This window comes from Malania oleifera, chromosome 8 (assembly GCF_029873635.1).
Source record: "Malania oleifera isolate guangnan ecotype guangnan chromosome 8, ASM2987363v1, whole genome shotgun sequence".
NCBI classification, from domain to species: domain Eukaryota; kingdom Viridiplantae; phylum Streptophyta; class Magnoliopsida; order Santalales; family Ximeniaceae; genus Malania; species Malania oleifera.
In genome coordinates, this window is record NC_080424.1 from 5,959,043 (window position 1) to 5,982,081 (window position 23,039).

The 23,039-nt window shown below is 36.9% G+C and overlaps 1 protein-coding gene across 1 annotated transcript in view; it reads right to left on the bottom strand.

Moving 5' to 3' along the window:
- The window catches only part of LOC131161655 (wall-associated receptor kinase 2-like), a 32,353-nt gene extending 28,097 nt beyond the window's left edge, over positions 1-4,256 (bottom strand). Inside the window, exons 1-2 of the mRNA XM_058117572.1 lie at positions 3,196-4,256; positions 2,928-3,104 (exon numbers count right to left, since the gene is read on the bottom strand). Of these exons, the coding sequence (XP_057973555.1) occupies positions 2,928-3,104; positions 3,196-4,048 (1,030 nt within the window). The 5' untranslated portion in view covers positions 4,049-4,256. The remainder of the gene's footprint in view (positions 1-2,927; positions 3,105-3,195) is intronic.
- Between the last annotated feature and the right edge of the window lie 18,783 nt (positions 4,257-23,039).

Here is a 23,039-nt window from a genome sequence, read left to right on the forward strand (position 1 = left end):
AGGGGTGATGAGGTTCAGGAAGAAGTGGAAACTAAGTCCTCGGTATATCGGGCCTTTTGAAATCCTGAAAAGGATAGGTTCAGTTGCTTATCGAGTGGCTTTACCTCCGGCACTATCTAGAGTCCATGATGTGTTTCACGTCTCAGTGCTAAGGAAGTACGTGTTGGATCCTTCGCATGTGCTGAGTTACGAACCTCTAGAGATCAGTGAGGAGGTACCAGTATTGATATTAGATCGAAAAGTTCAGCAATTACGGACTAGGGAAATACCGCTAGTGAATGTATTATGGTGTAACCATGTAATGGGGGAAGCTTCATAGGAGTTAAAGTTAGAGATGCACCAGAAGTACCCGCAGTTATTTTTTGATGGTACGTAGTTATATATAGTAGTATAGGTAGTATGGTCTTCGGGAGAGTTTTGTGTGTGTGTAATCTTCTGAAGCATCGCATTGTAACCACAGTATTCCTCCACCATAAGTGAGAGTGGATAATAAATTTGGGCCGGAGCTACTTTGTAGGTGGCTGTTGACTCTTCTGTAGGTCTCCAACGTAAGGTAGAGTATGCTTGGTATCGATTGGAGAATTTCGAGGACAAAATTCTTATGAGGAGGGGAGATTGTAGTAACTGGACCAAAAAAATAAAAATAAAAATAAATAATGAGATATTTTGGAGGAAATATTTTGGAGAAGATATTTTGAGATATTTATATATAAATATCTTGGAGGAGATATTTATTTTGATTACTTAAAGGTTAAGTTAAATTTTATTTTATAAACTCTCATTCTCTCTCTCTCTCTCACTCTCATTCTCTCTCTCTCTCTCTCTCTCTCTCTCTAGAACTCGAACCAACCCTCTCTCTCTCTAGGATTTCGCCCTGTCTGTTGCCGGAATCCACAATTCGTCACTACCACGTGGATTAGGAGGAGAATCTCTACTTTTATTGTGGAACGGATCTTCGTTTGTGGAATTTCAAGGTTTTTCCTAAAATCGAGGTAAGGGTCTGAATTCGGTTTCGAGTTGGTAGATTGGTAGTATAGGAAATTATATTGAAGTATTGTTCTTCGATTTTTAGGTTTTGGGGACTTTGAGTCATTATTTTGGATCGATTCATTCGTGTTTTGATTTCAAGTTTAAGGTAAGAGGATTTGTTTACATCAATTTATTTTGAAAAGTAAACTGAAAAAACTGTAGTCTATACTATTATGTACGTTATGACTGTTTGTTTGCAAAATTCTACCTGATAAAAGTGTCGGATTAATTATTTTTATGATTTTAGTAAATTTAGGGATTTTGCATATGATTTCCAAACATTTTAAAAATTTACTTGGTTGCTTTAAACTACTAGTAGGAGATGCTTGAACCCTCATTTTTCATTTAAATGACTTTTTGAACTGATTACTCCTTAAAGCAATTTTTGACAAAACGAACGTGATATATGCTGTTAAATGGACTTATAACGCATTGGTATATATAGTTATGAACTATAAGAACTAAGGTCCCATTATACTATCTAAAAATTATGGAATACAGGTGCCAGTTAAATACCGAGCTTTATATGTAAAAAGGGGTAAATTGAGAGTACATGTGCATACCTCAGTTTGAAAGAAAGAAAGAATGCTTGTTTAGTTCATTAATGAGATTGTGAAAATACTGGAAATGCATAGGTTATTATGTTTTCATTGTAAATTGTATATATGATAAATGGGATAACAACTTGTTACTAAAGGAGTTGAAAGATACTTTAGATTAAAGAAGTTGAAAGATACTCCACTTTCTAAAGGCGCAGTTCCGTTGCTAGTAAAGTATAGTGCAACCACACATGTGAATCAGTATGGGTATAGAGATAGTCGACTTGCAGGAGTATTGGGACCACTGGTGAAATAATGGACCAAGTGGGGTAGTCAAACTATATAATAGATGCTTGACAGTGCCTACACGAATAGGGCATGTCAGAGTTATCAGTGCACAACTTGTACCACGGGGTAAATAGACATATTATGACATTTCAAAGCCGGTCGTTGTTCTAAATATTCATATACAGTGTATGGGCATGTACCCTACCCTAACCTTGGAAACTCTCGCTTGTAATGATGCTGAATTATATTTGTATATCTCCTATGGTGCAATAATATGAATGTGGAATTGTGCAACTGTTTAAACTAAAATAAAGTCATGTAATCACGTGTTGTTGTAATATCTTCCACCTTACTAAGAAGTGTCTCACCCTAATTTTTCAACTTTTGTTTCAGGTCCTTTAGGACATCAATTCTAGTCTTCTAGTGAGACTTTGGAGTTTAGAATCTAATTGATAGAAGTAAGTTTTTGTACTAGTACTGAGTTGTTAGCCTGGTTAGTTTCTTTTGGGGATGTAATACAGTTTATGTTTTAAGTATGAATCCTATGTATTAAAAATACAGTTAGAACTCTGGTATACGTCTAATAGAATCCCTATGGATGTTTATGTTTTCCGCAACATTTAAATTACAGTTATGTATGAGATACACCCGTATGTCCCTGTTTAGGACGGGTTGTTTATGTATGTTTATCAGGTGAAGGTATTCTGTATGTGTGATAGCAATCTGGGTCCGTATAAAGGGTCAAGTCGTTACAACAAGCCTTATAGTTATGTAACCAAACATGAAATAAATCAAAAGAAGAACATAAGAAAACATTTTCCTAAGAAACTTTCCACTTTCATACAATGTTCAAGCAAATTGCTTTTTTTTTTTCAAAGATAAGAGCCACAACTTTATATACATACTTTTAATTTATTTATCTTTGAAATTCTTAAAAAAAATATAAATATAAGGGGAGGAAGTTTTATAAAATAATTTACAAAAAATAAAAAATAAAAAATTCCAATTAAAAATTGTCTGCATTGTTTTTTTTTGTTGCTAATAAAATAGTAGGGATGGATGCATACTTGCCTAGTGCAATAACAACCGAAGGAGACCTATGAGATTGAAGGATGGGAAAACAGCCAGTTCCGTTTACTTTGCCATCCCCTACGTACCCCTCGCGACATTTGCAAAGAAAACTACCAGGTAAATTCTGGCAGGACGCAGATCTGTTGCAGGGTCTCAATTCCTTGCACTCGTCCTGATCTGAAAAAAACCAGTTAATGAACACATCACCACAACAATTAACAAGTATATGTGTAGAGAGACATATTTAGTTGTTAATATATATTATCACCTCGGCAGCCATTGGGAAGGTAAGGGTTTCCTTCAAAGCCGCGGTGGCAATAGCAACGGTAGCCCGGACCATTGGTGGACTCCTCACAGTAACTATTCTCCTTGCAGGCATAACTAGTCAGATTCTTCTTGGCGTCACGACACTTTTGATCCCCTATAGCCCAATCCAACACCACAGGGAACCGTAAGTCCTGTAACCCTGAAACTGATAATGTAAGATTATCGGAAGAGAAGTGGAAGTCTCTATTCTCCACCACAAACGCATAGCTGCACGGATTGAATAAGCGAACCCGAGAGTGATTGAAATAGCTAGAAATGCTTATGATGAAGCTCCGAATGTTTCTAGCGATGGAGCTCTCACAGCAGCCGATGCCGGAGCATTGCCCCTTGATGACGCTGTCGAGGTCGTTGCAGAGCGACAGGCACCCCGTCGTGTAGTTTGTTCCTCTGGAACCGTTGATGATGGCTAAGTTGTCGCAGCCGACAGCCACGAACTTATTTCGCGTGTAGGAGATGGGGAACTTGTCGAGAGAGAGCCCGGCTTCGATCTTATAGGGGACCTTTTCGGTTTGGTTGTAGCAGACGTAGGCCGGCCAAGCCAAGACGCGTATATAATGATCTGGAATGGAAATTTCCAGACTTTCAACCAAATCATCTCGGTCAACATCTTCAGTGCAACGGATAAGGAAGTCTTCGTCGAGGGAACATCCTTTGCGGGTGCCAAAGGGATATGGGATGGGCGAATTGCCGCAGTGGCTATCGCAGCCGGGCTTGGCTTGTGCCGCTGCCTCGCCAACCATGAAGTGTATCACCATCACTGCTAGAAGAGGCAGAGACATGAGCTGCGGGAGCATCTTGTGCGGGCCGCTGGCCACGGTCGACGATGTTTCTGCTCCTGCTTGGTGATTGAGATGAGTTAATTTTCAGTCTTGAATCTACCTTGATTGATTTATAGACAGATACATTCTGGCAGATCACTAAGTTGAGTGACTTGAGTCCACCTTTTCCTTGTCCCGGAATCCAATAAAGGGCTCTATTATTGAGTCCATCTTTTCCTTATCCCGGAATCCACTAATGGTATTGAGTCCACCTTTTGCTTTGTTCCATCTCAATCATAGATCCAACAATGTGGGGTCAAATCCGTAGGGCTTTTTTTTCATATTAATAAAAATCTTAATTTTATTGACCGCATCACTTATGATAAAAGAATAAAATGGTTACAATTAGTATATATGAAATTTATAATTAAAATATCAAAACTATCCAAAACATCAAAATTAATACTTTAAAAAATCAGTAAATAATCTAAACATGTAATTAAAATCAAACCAAACCAAACAAACATAAACAAACCACCCATTGCATGCATGAAAAGTTGAAAAAGAAAGGTAAATCACACCCTATCCTGGCCTCAACCTCTCACGGGTGCTTTGCGTTTTACTTTTCTGAATCCCAATCAATCAAAATTATTCTTTTTATGTTTTTTATTTTTTTGAATCCCAATACATGCTTGCAAAAGGAAAAAAAAAAAAAATTAAATGAGTGGTGACTGATGACCCCAAGCGCTTCTTTTCCACAAATCTCGCCTAAAAGAGGACCTTTCCCATGTTCTGCTTTGGATCAAAGAGGGATTGAGCAAGTGTATTGCCAGCCCAAGTAGGATGACTATACATAGTATTACTAATGAGCTTTGCTACTTGTTATTGAGAAATTATGTCTGTTGTACTTGTTATTGAGAAATTATGTCAATTGTTTAAAATCATAGATAGTAATAAATAATCAACGTTACATTGGACTAGTAAAATAAAATGAATTCAACAATTCTACAAAGATGTAATAGTTTAGAAAGAAAAATGTAAGTCTCATATTCTCTCTCTCTCTCTCTCTCTCTCTCTCTCACACGCGCGCACACACACACACACACTCACACATCATGTATGCTATCAAGATACAAAAGGGTGGTGTCAATTTCAACAAAAGTTCGGAAAGAAAAAAAAAAGGACATCCTAAAGTTCAATTTATTGTTTTCATATGCAGCTCTACATGTGTGTGTGTGTGGATTATAAGAAGGAACTCTGAGTTGCAAGGGAAGACAAGAAAATTCCCAAATTTTGTCATGAAGATGAGCTTCCTTACCTCTTAGCTCCTAGCTAGCTAGCTTCCTATATAGCTACATATATATATATATAAGAAAAAGGCTTGTTTACCCTAGAACAAAACAAGGCTGCACTAAGCAAGCAAGATGCAAGAAATAGAAAGAAAGCTAAGTCATAAAGACAAAGGACCTTGCTTAATTGATTATTTTAGTTTTGTCAAATACTTGTAGGAATAATTTCATTGTCCTACAAGCCTCTTTGGATTTCATGACTACTAGAGATATATACACTTTCCATTTTAGCACAATATTTACTTTCCATTTTTTCCAATTCTCTTATGTATATATACCCTTGTAATTCTTATATTAAATACAATAATTAATAGTAAAAAATAATTCTTCTCCAATTTTAACATGGTATCAGAGTATAGGGTTCCTCAACCCAATTTTTTTTTCGGCCAAGCCGTCATTTTTTTTTTTTTTTTCTGGTTAATTTTCAAGCAGCCTCTCTCTTAGCTCTTCTTCTCCGGCATTCATCTTTCGCGGCTCAGTCTCTCAGTTTCAGTTTCCCGTTGCCTTCTTCGCCGATTGCTCATCTCTATCAGTTCATCGACAGTGCTTAACCGTGTCAGTACTCTCATCACTGCATCTCTCTTCGATCTCTCTGTCTCCAGTGTTCGTCTTCGACGACCATCATCGTCGCCTCTCTACGTTCTCCAACGATTCATCGCCCACCGACTCTCTCGTCTCACTCCCAGTGCTCGTAGCATCTCTCGGCTGCCTCTCTCCGGCGTCTCTTTACTACACTTTTCGGCACACTGCTCTGACTCTCTCTTGCCGTCATCCTCTCTGGCCCCCTCTTCTCAGCTGTCTTCTGCAACAATTTCGGCATCTCTCCTTTTGGGTTTAGAAAAGTTTCTAGGGTCTTCTTCTTTGGGTTTGTGCACCACAGGAGTCTACTGTCGGAGGTTCAGCTAGAGCTTCTCGGTTGGAGCACGACGCTCCGCACACGGCAGCACACCGGGTTGTTTCTTAGTTCGTCTTCTCTGGCAGTATCTCCGCTCTATTTTTCTGGCGATCCAGCCATCTCAGCTCCAGCGGCATTTTTTGGTTGATCATCTCCGGGTATCCCTCAAACCTCGGGTTGCCTTCTCTAGTGACATCTCTTCTTGTTGCTCCGACTGCAGCATCATTCTTGTTTTTGAATTGTTTTCCAGCAGCAGATCCTCAAGCTCAAAGCCTCTTGTAATGCTGAATAATAAAACAGAGAAAATGTCTTTTTCAAAAGTTTTTTTCAATGGACCATCTCATGTTTCGGCTCGCCTTCATGGTCTCAACACTCCGATGGCGCCTTCAGCTTCTCTACACTTGAAGACTATTAAATTGAAGGTTTATATTTTTGGTCGTTGCAAAACTCGGATTTGACCCAATTTGGCGGTTTGATTCCTCTTAACTGAATTGATTTGAACTGATATGACATCATGGAAGCATCTGGTTTTTCAATGGTGGCACATACTGTCACCGGTTCTTCAACATCTTTTGAGATTGCTATCCTTGGTCTCACCAGCAAACAATGTCGTCGACTCTTGGATCCTTTTTCACCATTGAACACCAACTCTGTCAATTTTGCTGGTAACCTCGCCTCTTGTCATTTTGCTTCTCTTTCTAACACTGAATGGATTGTTGATTCCGGTGCATTCGATCAAATGACTTCCAATTTGTCTTCTCTTGATAATATTCAGCTTCTCAATCAGCCATGCCTCGCTTCCAAATGGTGATATTGTTCCTGTAACTCATATGGGCACTATGCGATTTTCTCCTAATTTTTTTTTTCTAATGTTCTTTATGTGCCTTCATTTAAGTTTAACTTATTATCCATCAGTAAACTTACCACTGATCTCAATTGTGTTACCATATTTTTTCCCACCTTTTGTGTCTTTTAGGACCTATCAACGAGGAGGTTGATTGGAACGTGTGAAGTACAGGATGGGCTTTACCACTATAAACCCCCCTCCGCCTCAGTTTTCCACTCTCAACGTGTTTCTAACACTACTCTTTGGCATCAACGTCTTGGTCACCCTTCCATTTCATGTATGTCGAAAAATCTTAAATATTTCTTCCCCTTCTTTGCCTTGTGATGTTTGTGTTAGAGCAAACAACACTATTTAACTTTTTCCTTGAATACACATAAGAGCACATTTTGTTTTAATCGGATTTATTGTGATATATGTGGTGGTTATCCTACCGCTTCATTCTCTGGTGCACATTACTTTTTAACAATTGTGGATGACTACTCACGTGCTACATAGGTCTATCTTATGCGCATGAAATCTGATACTTTCACTTGCCTTAAAAATTTTTGCGCCATGGTCAAAAATCATTTCAATTGCACTGTTAAGCATATACGCACTAATAATGATCGAGAATTTCTATGCACCCCACTTCAAACTTTTTTTCATGATCAAGACATTTTTCACGAGCGCACATGTGTGGATACACCACACTAAAATGATGTTGCCGAACGTAAACATTGTCATCTTCTTAATATGGCTCAGGGTTCACGTTTTCAAGCCAATCTTCCTATTTCCTTTTGGGGCGAATGCATTCTCACAGCCACCTATTCAATTAATCACACTCCTTCACCTAACCTCAATCATAAGTCCCCTTTTGAACTTCTTTTTTCAGAAACCCCCCTTGTATACACACTTGCGGGTGTTTGGGTGCTTGTGCTATGCCCAAACTACTCGCCAACATCGCGATAAATTTTCTCCTCATGCTCTTCGATGTGTTTTATTAGATTATCCTACTCATTATAAGGCTTATCATGTCTATGATCTTGAAAACAAAAAAAATTTCATCTCTCGTGATGCCACTTTTGAAGAAAATATTTTTCCCTATCATCTAGTCTCTCCAATTCCTACATCTTCCCTAGTCCTTCCTCTTCCTATTCCTGATACACATCCTTCCCACACTTTTCCTTCTCCACCACCCACACCTAACCCTAGCCCCTCATCTCTCTATCCTTCTCCCTTGGTTCCCTCCCCGACACCCCTATCCTCACCCCCTTCCCCTCCACCCCCCACCACCCCCTCCACCCACCTCTTCACGACCCAAACGAGCTGTCACACATCCCTCTCACTTAGCTGATTATATATGCCCTACTTTACCAAAGTCCTCCATGGATTCACAAGTTTTAAGATGTCCCTCAGGTATGGTTCATTGTCTCTCCTCCTTTTTATCTTACCATCGTTTCTCCACTACACATTTGGATTTTCTTTCTGTAATGTCTCAACATCCCGAACCTACCTCATATTCTCAGGTTGTGCTTCACTCCCATTGGCGTCATGCCATGACTTCTGAAATCCAAGTCTTAGAAACTAATAATACATGAGTTCTTCAACACCTTCCACTTGGAAAAAAAATCAATTGGCTGTAAATGGATGTTCAAAACAAAACTCTGGGCTGATGGATCCATAGAGCGACACAAAGCTCGCTTGGTGGCCAAGGGCTACACTCAAGTAGAAGGTTTGGATTATCATGATACTTTTGCTCATGTTGCTAAACTCGTTATTGTCAGGTGTGTTCTCTCAGTGGCGGCCGCTCGGAATTGGCATCTCCTTCAATTGGACGTCAACAACGCTTTTCTCCATGGTGATCTCAATGAGGAGGTTTATATGATCCCCCCCGGGTTATTGCAAATAGGGGGAGACTCGTGTTTGTCGTCTTCAGAAATCCCTCTATGGCCTCAAGCAAGTTTTTCGCAATTAGTTCTCTAAATTATCTTCTGTTTTACTTGCTGCGGTTTTCACCCAGTCTCAGGCCGATCACTCTCTTTTCAACCACTTTCAGGGTCAGTCTTTTACTCTTATACTTAAGTGCAACTCTAATACTTTTGTATTTTGTATGACATATATGTATGAGTGTTAGGACTTATAGTCATACTAGGGTCTTACTAAGCTTACCATATATCCTATATGCATGATATGCTGATAATTAACACAGACTATATCCCTAGTAACTATTACTATATGCAGTGTAAGAAAGCACATTATCAAAAGAAAATTTATTAATTGTTTGTACCAAGAAGTGCTTTAATTTATAGCAATTTAAGTACACCTTTTTCACTTTACCCTTTAAGGTACAATTAATTTTTTTATCTGTCCCAAAAGGAAAAACCATTAATATGAAGCGGGGGTACAACTTTAATCTATAAATAAAATAAATAGGAACAGGGACTGATCCTGCACCTCGGTCCAACAACTAACCTGTAACTACGCGTGGTCAGTTAACCATCGCCCACCGAGCTCCCCAAAATAGATAAATTAATTCATAGTACAATTAATTAATTAATTAATTGAAAGTGACGAAAACCTGCAGGGCATTAAGTCCTGAACCTAGCAGCTTTTGGTTAAAGCGTTTCATCGCATGGTCCGCTCATTTACTAGGGTAAAATTCAATAATGGTTTCTGAATTTTTTAAAATATGATTCTCTACACCTTCATGATAAAATAATATTTTAAAATGACACTTTTTTTAATAAATTTAATTTAAAAAATTAGCCAAAATAATATCTTGAAAACTAACTGAGTTACTCGAGACCTAATTCGTTCTCAAATTAACTAGTCTAATCACTTTAGATCAACCTGTTGACCTTATAGGTCACATCCAGTTTTGATAATGACAAATACTTAGAAATCTGATACTTTTCAAGTGTATGTATAGACTTAAATGAGTATCTCAAGGAAAGACACTTGAATCAAGAAGAAGACCCTAGTATGACTATAGGTCCCAATACTCGTGCTCATATATCATACAAAATATAGGAGTGTTAGAATTGCACTTAATTGAATAATATTAGGGTATTTGAGAGAGCTCGGGCGACCGAACCCCAAAAGTTCAAAACTCCTCAGACGTCTGAACTGTTGAGAAGTCAACAGTTGATTTAACCTCTCGAGCGATCATACAAATTTGTGCACATCTTCCACGGGCGCCCAAACCACCTGAAAAGGACATTTCACCAACTTGGGCTACCGAGGGATTTAGTTCAAATAAAGCCCCGGGCAACTGAAACACACAAGTTCAGGCTACCGAACCTATGACTGGGCACCCACAAATTCGAAGAAATGTTTATGAATTTGATTCAAGCCACCGAACTGAAACTCGGGCTACTGAACTAATTTAAAGACTATTTATTATTGAGAAAATATTGACATTAGAAAATGTTTAGACAAGTTATCTATTGAAAACAATGCAAGTGAAAATTCAGAAGTAAATGATAAATCATCTAAAGATAATGATAATGAAAATGATGTTTAGGAGTTGCCTAGAGATTGGAAATTCATTAGGAACCATCATGTAGATCAAATCATAGGTGAACCATCTCGTGGTGTAGTCAAGATTTTCCTTGAAGAACCTAGTGAGTCATTCTGCTTTCTTGTCCCAAGAAGAACCTAAAAATATTAAAGAAGCCATAGAGGATGGGTCTTGGGTAATATCCATGCAAGAAGAACTTAATCAATTTGAAAGAAGCAGAGTGTGGACCCTAGTTCTTAGGCCTAATGATCATACAATTATTGGAACTAAATGGGTATATAGAAATAAGAAAGATGAGAATGGAGTAGTAACTAGGAATAAGGCTAGACTAGTTACCTAAGGTTATAATCAGGAAGAAGAGATAGATTTTGATAAAACATATGCTCCTGTTGCTAGCTTGGAAGCCATTCGTATGCTACTTGCTTATGCCACTTTTAAAAACTTTAAATTGTTTCAAATGGATGTTAAAAGCGCTTTTCTAAATGGCTATATTAATGAGGAAGTATATGTAGAACAACCACCCGGTTTTAAAGATCATAAATATCCAGATCATGTTTATTAGTTGTCTAAGACTTTGTATGGATTTAAACAAGCTCTTAGAGCTTGGTATGAGAGGCTTAGAGGTTTTCTGCTAGAAAACTCATGGCAAGATTGACACTACACTCTTCATCAAATCCAAAAACGATGATATGCTCTTAGTTCAAATTTATGTTGGCGATATCATTTTTGGAGCAACTAATGATGAGTTGTGTAATAAGTTTAAGAAATGCATGCAAAGTGAATTTGAAATGAGCATTATGGGTAAGCTTAGTTTCTTTTTAGGGCTGCAAATTAAACAAGCTAAATATGAAACTTTCATATGCCAATCTAAATATGTCAGGGACGTGCTAAAGAAATTTAACATGGAAGATTGTAAAATTCTTACTACCCTTATAAGCTCTTCTATTAAACTTGATAAAGATGAGCAAAGGATCCCTGTTGATGTGAAATTGTATCATGGCATGATTGGGAGTCTTCTATATCTCACTGCTAGTAGGCCTGATATTATGTTTAGTGCGTGCATGTGTGCTAGGTTTCAGGTCGCTCCTAAGGAATCTCATCTAATAGTAGTTAAACGAATCCTTAGGTATCTAGTTAGAACTATAGAGTTAGTCTTATGGTACTCTAAACATACTACCTTTGAAATTGTGAGTTATACTGATGCTGACTTTGCCGGTAGTAAGGTTGATAGAAAGAGCACTAGCGGCACTTATCACTATTTAGAACAATCTCTCATTTCTTGGTTCTCCAAAAAACAAAACTCCGTTGCCTTATCCACAGCCGAAGCAAAATATATTGCGGCTGAAAGTTGTTGTGCTCAAACTCTTTATATGAAACAACAACTTATGGATTTTGGGTTGCACTATGATACACTATCGATTAAATGTGATAATACTAGTGCAATCAACATCTCTAAAAATCCTATCTCACATTCACAAACTTAACACATTGAAATTAGACATCACTTCCTTCGTGATCATGTACAGAAAGGGGATGTGGCTCTTGAGTTTGTATGCACTAATGAGTAGTGGGTGGACATTTTCACTAAACCACTTCTAGAAGATAGGTTCATACAAGTTCGATGTGAATTAGGTATCATGCATAGTAGAGATCCTTCCTAGATATTTCATAGTTTGCATAAATTTCGAGGGAGCTTTCAAATAATTTTATATTCTAACAACTAATACAACAGTTGATATCTTTTATTGGATTGGACTTTATGTTTTGCAATGCATAATTCTTATATCTACGACATGGTGATGATTGCATTTATGTTTTATGTATTGATCATACTGGAATTGTTTGAGTTAAGTAGTTGTGGATAAACTGTTAGATCTTAAAAACTCAAAACATGTCATTTTTATATAGGAATTTTTTGGGAAATGTCTTATTTTCAAATAGCATGCTACCGAAAATTTTAAAATTCCCAAAATTCTCTTGTGTACTAATGTTCTATACCCAATGCCTAGCTATTAATTTCATAACCCTTTTTACTGTTGCTAAAAGGGGGAGTTGGATAAGAGGGCAAAAAGTGGGTTGACTTGAAAATTGGATTGAATTGAACTTAGATGGAAAATTATTTAATGTTTTAAAAATGCACATTGTTAGGAGGAGCCTTCTAAGGCTATACCCATTTTTTGCACGATATATTTGTCATTATCAAAAAGGGGGAAAATGTTGACCTTATAGGTGACACCCAGTTTTGATAATGACAAATACTTAGGTATTTGATGGTTTTCAAGTGTATGTTGTTGACTATATAAGTTTGATCCTGTTTTGATTATGACAAAACCAATGTTTCTCACCTGTGTACTGAGCTTCTTGAATAGATCTATTCTTAGCATGCACTGTTGGTAGGAACTCAGGCAAGTCATACAAACTATGAAGATCAAACTTCATTGATGGCACTTGGAGAAGCAAAATGAATAAAGACCTATTTTAAATTGTATTTTCATTCATTTTTATATTGGTATGTAATAATTCATATTGGTTTGTAATAATCTCTGCATGCCATGCATGTAAGTAATTTTAAGCTCAAAATGACCGTAGAATGACCATAGGGGCTAAATGACTTTAGAGCACCCTTCAGTCGACCTTCGGTCGATCGATGCCAGATTTTTGGGACTATCTCAAAACGGCCTTGGTAAAGACCCTAGTATGACCTTAGGTCCTAACACTCACACATATATCATATAATATATAAGAGTTTTAAATTTGTGCTTAAGATGAATATTATTAGGGATTTTGTGAGAGCACGGGCGACCGAACCCCTGAAGTTCAAAACTCTTCAAGGGCCTGAATTGTTGAGAAGTTAACAGTTGACTTAGACTCTTGGGCGACCGAACCCTTTAAAAGGAAATTTTCACCAACCTGGATGACCTAACCTTCACGTTTAATTCAGACCCCGAGCGACTGAACACAAGAGTTTGGGCTACCAAACCTAGGACTGGGCACCCAAAGTCATGAACAAAAGCTACTGACTTTGATTCGGGTTGCCGAAGCACGACATAGGCAACCATACTTATTTAAATATTTTTTCAAGTTGTCTGTTCGGGCGATCGAACCAAGGTTTAGCCACCCGAACCTCGACGAGTTAAAAATTATTTAACTGCGGTAAAATTGAGTTAATTTGGGTTAAATGTGCTTAAGCATTTTTTAACTTTTCTAATAATACCCAATAGGTCCCCAAACGGTTATATTTTTGACCTAGCCTATAAATATGGGTTCATTGGTGTGGATTAGTAGGAGATTAAGAAAAATCATTAGCCAAAATCCTCTTAAGCCCAAAAACAGATTTTGCCTATGATACTTCCAAACACTCTCACACCTTCATTCCTTTGATTATTTTTAGCCTTGTAAGAGTTCTTGCTTGGGTTATTGCTTAGTAGTATTGCTCATACTCCCATTTCTTTGCTTATTTGATTGGTATTGATTTTGGGGAGTCAAGCAAGGTTTTACCACAAGTTTCATTTAATAAATCTTGTGTTGGGAAAAACCTAATAGTTTAAGGATCTTTGCATTGTCATTGCAAATACTCCTATAGCTTGATTTTGTTATACAAAATATTTTTAACAAACTATATTATTCTTTAAAGCAACTCTCGAGCATATTACATTGAAGAAAATATTTTGAGTTTTTTTGAATATTTGCAGCATCTTTGAAACCCTAGTTTATTATTGAGATTTGTTATTTACTGTTCAAAGAAATAACTTGATTAGAACACTTTTGAGCATATTAACGATCATATCTTGTTCAGTGTAGCTTGCGCAAAAATACACATCACTGAGCTTACATTTACCTACATTGTTGATGTGCATGTGATTGCGTATATTGGGTACATATCTGCTTTACATGAAAGCATAATCACTGTACCAATTGATTGTGAAAAATACTGGTGTATTTCCAAGTGTGGCTTGAGGGGGTTTGATCTAACCCGGAAGGATCAGGTTGGGGTTAGCCTTGTGAATTTGACCTAAGGCCTTCTCCTCCTTGCAAGGAGAGTTTGTAAAGGTTGAGGTAAGCCCTGTGCTAATTGATCTGGTTGTATTAAGTGCTGCTCCACCTATTAAGTGAGCCATTATTGGAATCCTCGAGCTTACGAGCTACAGGTGGGGACATAGGCACAGTTGGCCGAACCCCGATAACATATCGTGTGTCTATTTATATCTACCGCACATATATGTTATTGTGTGAATAATGCGTATGGTTTAAATTTTAGCATGTTATATTAATCTGCGCATTTGTGATCGCATAGACTAGCCCTAGGTTATGATATTCTACTAACATCTAGTTTAACCTAAGAATAAGTTTTAAAATTCCAATTCACCCCCCTCTTGGGAATACACCAAAGCAAATATCTGTGTAGGCTTAGATGAGAATCTCAAGGAATGACACTCGAAGCAAGACATGAAAACCCTGAAGATTTTTATTCATATTGTAAATTCAATTAATGTAATATAGGTCTGTAATAGTAACTAGGGATATGGTCTGTGTTAATTATCAGCATATCATGCATATAGGATATATGGTAAGCTTAGTAAGACCCTAGTATGACTATAAGTCCTAACACTCATACATATATATCATACAAAATACAGAAGTATTAGAGTTGCACTTAATTGAATACTCTTCAAGTCTCAGCTTATTCTAATTCGGATTGGGCTAGTTGTCCACTCACTCGCCGCTCCACCACTGGTTTTTTCATTCAGTTGGGCACTAATCCAATTTCCTGGCATACTAAGAAACAACCTACCATCTCTCGCTCCTCTGCCGAAGCTGAGTACCGGACACTTGCTTCTATTACCTGTGAACTTACGTGACTCAAAACTCTTTTACATGATCTTGGCGTGCCACATTCTCAATCAATGCTCTTATATTGTGACAACCAAGCGGCTCTTCACATTGTCTAGAATCCTGTTTTCCATGAACGTACCAAACATATAGAAATCGATTGTCATATTGTTCGTGAAAAGTTACGGGTTGGCCTATTCTTCACTAAGCATATTTCTACCCACAGTCACCTTCCCAATATCTTCATCAAAGTTTTGGGTTGTGAATATTTTCAAAACTTATCATGCAAGTTGACCATTACGGATCTTCATGCTCCAACTTGATGGGGAGTGTTAGAGATATATACACTTTCCATTTTAACATAATATTTACTTTCCATTTTTTCCAATTCTCTTATGTATATAACCCTTATAATTCTTGTATTAAACACAATAATCAATAATTCTTCTCCAATTTTAACAATGGCAATTCTAAAGTTCCCTTTCCTAGCTACTAAAGTTTCAAATATGGGTTGCCGAGAAATATGCATGCAAGGGAGGAAGATGGGCCATTTGACCAGGGGAGGAAGCAACCTACTAAACAACAAAAATCACATATTAAATCATAAAATTGTAGGGAAAGGGAAAGCCAACTAGCCAGCCTCTGCATTTATAATATTATTGCCGAGTAAGAGTGGGTTCGCACTTTTGTTGCAAAAAACCACATGCCTGCTTTTTGAAAATGATACTTTAAATATTATATGTCTTTCCCTGTTTAGATTTCCTCGACTGGGTTGTGGTCAAATCACCTGTGGGTCTTTCACTCCTACTAATTAATTATTGAACAGAAGAATGATTAAGTTCTCTTTGACATCCTTTATTTATTTTTTTTATTTTCTATAGAGTGATAAAATAGATTATAAGTAGTCGGTTTTTTTTAAAAAAAAAAAAAAAATCTTATTTCAATTTTAATTTTTAATTTTTTCTATAATTTTTAATAGTAATACCAAATTGTTCTAAATTATTGATAAACAGTAAAGTTTAGTTTGACAAAGGGAAGAGTTTTAGGTCTTATTTGGATCAAGGATTGTACTCATTTTCCATTATACTTTTCCTCTATGTCAAATACTACTGATAATAAAAATTTAAAATAGTTAATTTAATTTAATTTTTTTTAAGAAAAGCAAGTGTATATGATTCGTAAAATCTTTATTCATTGATTTCATATATTTTTTAAAATTTTTCTTTCCTATTTTTTATATAATCAAATATGAAAAAGTGAATTTTTTTATATTTTATATATTTTTTTTCTCTTATTATGATTTTTCAAATTTCAAATGGGGCTTATGGTATTAAGAAATATTTACAAAATATATAAGGACAATAATTCAGAAATGGAGAGACAGAAAAATTATGTCATTGGAATATGAAACATGAAAAGAAAGTTTGCTCAAACAAGCCCAACATGGGCTTCCTATTAGGCTGTCTATAGGTGGAGGATTTTGGGAGGCTGCCCCAACGAAGCCAAGGATGCTAAGGTTATTATTATTTTTTTCCCCATGTATTTACCATATATTTTTTTTATTTTAACTGTATTAATTAAAAATATATAATTGAAAAATGGCCTAATAGTTAATGAGTGGTTGAATGTGTGCATACAAATAAATAATTAAAAATAAATTGACTAAAGTCATGTATTCTTAACAGTTAATGAAGAGTCTTTCAATTAAGATACATTGGTCAAGGGTACGGATCTCCTTAACTAATACATCATTAAGAATGTATCATATTAAATCAGCATTCATTCACCTTGGAGGAAAGGAAAGGTCCCTTACCGATTTATGACTCTTTGATGAATTGAATTGCTTATGAAATTTTACATAAAGGACTCTTGGTCACTCTCACCATGTTGGGCTTTTGTGAAGTCTAGTTGTGTTTTAATTTGGATGACGACCCGACCTCTATTTAATTAGAGATTTCTATCCTAAGGCTTAGTCCATGGAGCAAAGGCTTGGGCCGTTCGGAAAATTTTGGAGCCCATTCGGAACGGAACCCTAGACGCAACATATAAAAGGATTGCTTTCGGGTGATTAGGGTTCTGGTGGTTGTACCTGCAAGAGAGCGAGAGGGAGAGCATCGTATCGTCGCACTCTCTGTGTTTTCTTCCTAATAATATTGAAATCCCTGCAACTCTGTGAACGTAGACAAAATTGCCGAACCACGCAAATATTATCTTGTGCGTGAGATTGATTTTTCTTTAGCGTTATTTTTCTCTATTTTGTTTTTCACAGGTTTCGGGAATTTGTTCTTTAGTCCCAACACACCACTCAACCTCATTTGGTAGAATTTCATCAGTAATCCAATTAGAGTAAGGGGAGAGAACGTTAAGTAGTTTCTACATTATTGAAACTTGATCATAAGGGGTAAAAGATAAGAAGTGTGATACTTGCATCCAAGTTCAATCATCCCTACATAAAGGGCACAAGGTATGTCATAGTTTATTTTCTCTGTCTTTGTTTTGTTATGGTTCATAAAATTACCTAAGATCATTCTTATGAAAATTTTCTAACATGGACTACACAATAAAACATAGCTCTCTTCTTATTTCATGTCTCTTCCTACTCCTGTTAGGATTCAAATTCGAGACCTACACCATAAAAGTTGTAGTCTTTAACAACCAAGATGTTTGTATGCACAATGGACATAAAACTAAGACACTATTTCGATGTCTTATTGCTAATGGTAAAAACTTGTAAATAAACCTCAACATGGCCGTGACTAGGGATGTAGAAATATTATCAAAAAACTAAAGAAACCATTTCATATTATAAATATTATCAGATTGAAATCCGACCATTTCATATTTCAGTTCACTTTTTTGGTCATACTTCTCGGTTTCAGTTTCCTAAGTCTTTTAAAAATCAATTTTCGAATTTCCATTTCGGTTTTTAAACAATATAATGAACCAAAAAAACCAAAAAACTGAATTAAATTCCATTTGATGTTACATTATATCTTATGTTTTGTTAAACTATTCTAAAATTTTAATTATAGAAATATAGATAAAAAATTGCAAAGGCTTGAGAGGGCTGTAAGCCCTTTGTATAATGTTTGCAATGGAAGCCAAATAGAACCAACAAAATATGGTTTTTTTATAAGTTGAACCGGCAATTTACGGTTTGGTGTTAGTTTGCAAATTTATAAATTACAAACTTTGGTTTGATTATTGGTTTTATTCACAATCAAACCAAATAGAATTGAATCTAGACAAGAAAATCTTAGACACGATATCAAACAATAAAAAATTCACAGTTAAAAAGGCATGAGAACAAGTTAACAAGTTTGCTAATAAACAAATAACATAAAAAAAAAGTTATAATAAGATGTGAAATTTGTTGGATTATTTCCTTCCATGTGAAGGAAAGCCCAAGTGGGCTTTATTAAAAATCCAAAGGCCAGCCCTTTCAGTATGAAAAACCTAAAGGAATTTATAAAAAGAGAGGGGAAAGGAGAGGAGTCATCACTTCTCAAAAGAAAGAGAGAAAAACGTGATTTTTCTCATGCTGCCCAGATTTCATCAAGACTCCGATCCCGCTTTGTCTGTGGTTCGATCGAGTTGAAATTTGGAAGAGAGGTTTACGACTCAAGGAGTTACAATCTGAACAGTGGAGATCTAATTTGGAGCTCGGGAGTTGGGATTTTTGCCCGTGAATAGTAACCACGAATTTAGTATATTCTCTCCAATTCTCTTTGTATTTGCCAAGATTGTAGATACCTTGATGAGAGATATTTGTACCAATTATTTGATTGATAGTGGAGATTTTAACTAGATTAGGTCCCATGGTTTTTCTTCCTCACATTGGGGAGTTTTCCACGTAAAAATCTGATTGTATTCTTGTGGCTTTTCCAACACGTATAAAAGTAGAGATACACTATATTTGCTTGCATATAGGGAGAAAAATTATTCCGCTGTGGTTGTTTATTGATATCTCTCCCAATAAAGTGGTATCAGAGCCCGGTTAACAGATTGTCAGGTTGGCAATTTGAGTTATGGAAGCAAATACTAGTAGAATGATTAATCTCAATGGTTTAAATTATCACATATGAAAAGGAAAAATGGAAGATCTTCTTTATGTGAAAGATTATTACCTATCGGTATTTAGTGCTAAAAAACCAGAAAAAAAGTCTAATGTGGAATGGACTTTGTTACATCGACAGGTATGTGGGTATATCAGGCAATGGGTAGATGATAATGTTTTGAACCATATTAGTGGAGAAACAAATGCACGTTCTCTATGGAATAAGCTTGAACATTTATATGCTAGAAAGACTGGAAATAATAAGTTATTTCTGATTAAACAAATGATGACTTTAAGGTACCAAGACGAGACTCTTTTATCTGATCACCTGAATACCTTCCAAAGAATTATTAATCAGTTGGCTGGAATGGGTATTGAGTTTGATGATGAGATACAAGGGTTATGGTTGCTTGGTTCATTACCGGACTCGTGGGAGACGCTCAGAACTTCATTGTCTAACACCGCTCTAGAAGGTGTAATCATAATGGATATGGCCAAGAGTTGTTTGCTAAATGAAGAGATGAGAAGAAAAACACAGGGGTCCTCTTCACAGTTAGAGATCTTGGTTACAGAAAAGAGAGGGAGAAGTAAGAGCAGAGGTCCGAAGAACAGAGATAACAGTAGAAGCAAGTCCAACAAGTTTGCAAATGTTGAGTGTCATCATTGCAGGAAAAAGGGACACATCAAGAAATGTTGCAGGCAATTGAAGAGAGAAAACAAGAATGAGAAAGGGAAGGGAACGAAGAATGGAGATGACAAAGATGGTGATGATAGAGTTGCTACTATCACTCTTGCAGAATTCCTCATTATTTATAATGATAAGATGATAAATGTTGCATATCATGAGACCATTTGGGTGATTGACAGTGGTGCCTCCATTCATGCTACATCTCGGAAGGATCTCTTTACATCCTATAGATCTGGTGACTTTGGAACAGTAAAAATGGGAAATGATGGCTTGGTTAAAGTCATTGGAATTAGGGATATGTATCTGAAGACAAATAATGACACGAGTTTAGTTCTTAGAGATGTGAAGCATATTCCTGACATTCGTTTGAATTTGATTTCTGTAGGTAAACTTGATGACAAAGGGTACTGCAGCACTTTCAGTGATGGCCAGTGGAAGCTCACCAAGGGTGCTATGGTTGTGGCTTGTGGCATGAAGCACTCTGCATTGTACATTTTGCAAGCAAAGATCTCCAACGACATAGTTAATGCGATGGAGGATAATGGTATAGTAGAGTATGGCATAAGAGACTGGCTCACATGAGTGAGAAAGGATTAGCTCTACTGGGGAAGGAAAGTCTACTATGTGGACTAAAAATTACACTTCTGAAAAAGTGTACTCATTGTTTGTCAGGGAAGCAGAGCAGAGTTTCCTTTAAGAATTCCCCTCATTCGAGAAAGTTAGAGATAATGGATTTAGTACATTCGGATGTGTGTGACCCTATGAAGAAGAGAACACTTGGTGGCTCCAGATAATTTGTGATCTTCATAAATGATCATTCAAGGAAGTTGTGGGTATATATCTTGAAGTTAAAAGACAGAGTGTTGGTTGAGTTCAAGAAATTTCAAGCCCTAGTTGAGAGACAGACTAGGAAGAAACTGAGGTGCATCTAGATTAACAACGATGGAGAATATTCTGGTCCATTTGATGAGTATCGCAGACAGCAAGGTATTCGACATCAAAAAACTCCTCCGAAAACTCCTCAATTGAATGTCATAGCAGAAAGGAAGAACAAAACACTGTTTGAGAGAGTGAGATGTTTGCTTTCACAAGCCTAGTTGCCAAAATCCTTTTGGGGGGGAGGCATTGAGCACTGTTGTTCATGTGTTGAATCTTACACCCTGTGTTCCTCTACAGTTTGATGTGCCAGACTGAGTTTGGACAGGTAAGGATGTTTCCTATAATCATCTGCGTGTTTTTGGGTGCAAAGCATTTGTGCATATTTCAAAAGATGAAATGTCCAAACTTGATTAGAAAACACGATAGTGTATATTCTTTGGCTACGGTCAAGATGAATTTGGATACAAGCTTTATGATCTAGTTGAGAAGAAAATTGTGAGAAGTAGAGATGTCGTGTTTGTAGAAAATCAGATGATTCAGGATATTGAGAAGGTAGAGAAATCTGTGTCTCAACAAGGTGAAAATTTGATCGATGTGGATCTAGTTCCTTTGAAGAATTTTTCATCTCATGTTTAGAATGATGTTTAGGATGACCACCAGGGTAGAGGTGATATGGATGTTCCATTACAGGTTTAGGGAGATGTTGAGATTGATGAGTAGTTGACAATGCCAGAGATTCCACCAGAGATTCCATCCAGGAGGTCAGCTAGAGACCGACATCCTTCCACTCGGTATTTAGCAGAACAATATGTGTTATTGACTGACGGGGGAGAGCCCTAGCGTTTTGCAGAAGCCATGGAAGATGAACACAAGACAGAGTGGGTTGAGGCCATGCAAGATGAGATGCAGTCATTGTATGATAACCAAACCTTTGAGTTAGTGAAGCTGCCTAAAGGAAAAAGAGCTTTGGAGAACAAGTGGATTTACAAGAAGAAGCCAAATGAGTTCTCTTCACGACCACGGTACAAAGCTAGATTGGTTGTCAAAGGGTTTGGTCAAAGAAAAGGTATTGATTTTGATGAGATCTTCTCTCCAATTGTAAAGATGTCATCGATCCGTATAGTACTCGGTTTAGCAGCTAGTCTTGACTTGGAAGTTGAGCAAATGGATGTGAAAACTGCCTTCCTTCATGGTGATTTGGAGGAAGAGATTTATATGAAGCAGCCAGAGTGAAAGGCAAATAGGATTATGTGTGCAACTTGAAGAAAAGCCTATATGGTTTGAAACAAGCACCGAGACAGTGGTATAAGAAGTTTGAGTCTGTTATGGGGGAGCAAGGCTACAAGAAGACAACTTCATATCACTATGTATTTGTTCAAAAATTCTCTGATGATGATTTTATTTTCTTACTGCTTTATGTGGATGACATGCTAATTGTTGGCAGGAATGCTTCAAGGATTGACCAGTTGAAGAAGCAATTGAGTAAGTCATTTGCTATAAAGGATTTGGGGCCAGCAAAGAAAATTCTTGGCATAAGAATCAGTCGTGACAAGAGTGCTAAGAAGTTATATTTGTCACAGGAGGAGTACATTGAGAAAGTGCTTCAGAGGTTCAATATGGACAAAGCTAAAGTGGTTAGCTCTCCTCTTGCTACCCACTTCAGACTAAGTACAAAAGAATGTCCTTCTACAGATAAGGAAAAGAAAGACATGGAAAGAGTTCTTTACGTTTCAGCAGTAGGAAATTTGATGTATGCAATGGTTTGCACAAGACCAGATATAGCCTATGCAGTTGGTGTAGTTAGTCGATTCTTGTCAAATTCGGGAAGAGAGCACTGGAATGCAGTGAAGTGGATCATGAGGTATCTTCGAGGCACTTCCAGTTTGAGACTTGGTTTGGGAAACAGACAACCATTGTTAGTTGGCTACACAAATGCAGATATGGATGGGGATGTGGACACTTGTAAGTCTACTTTGAGCTATT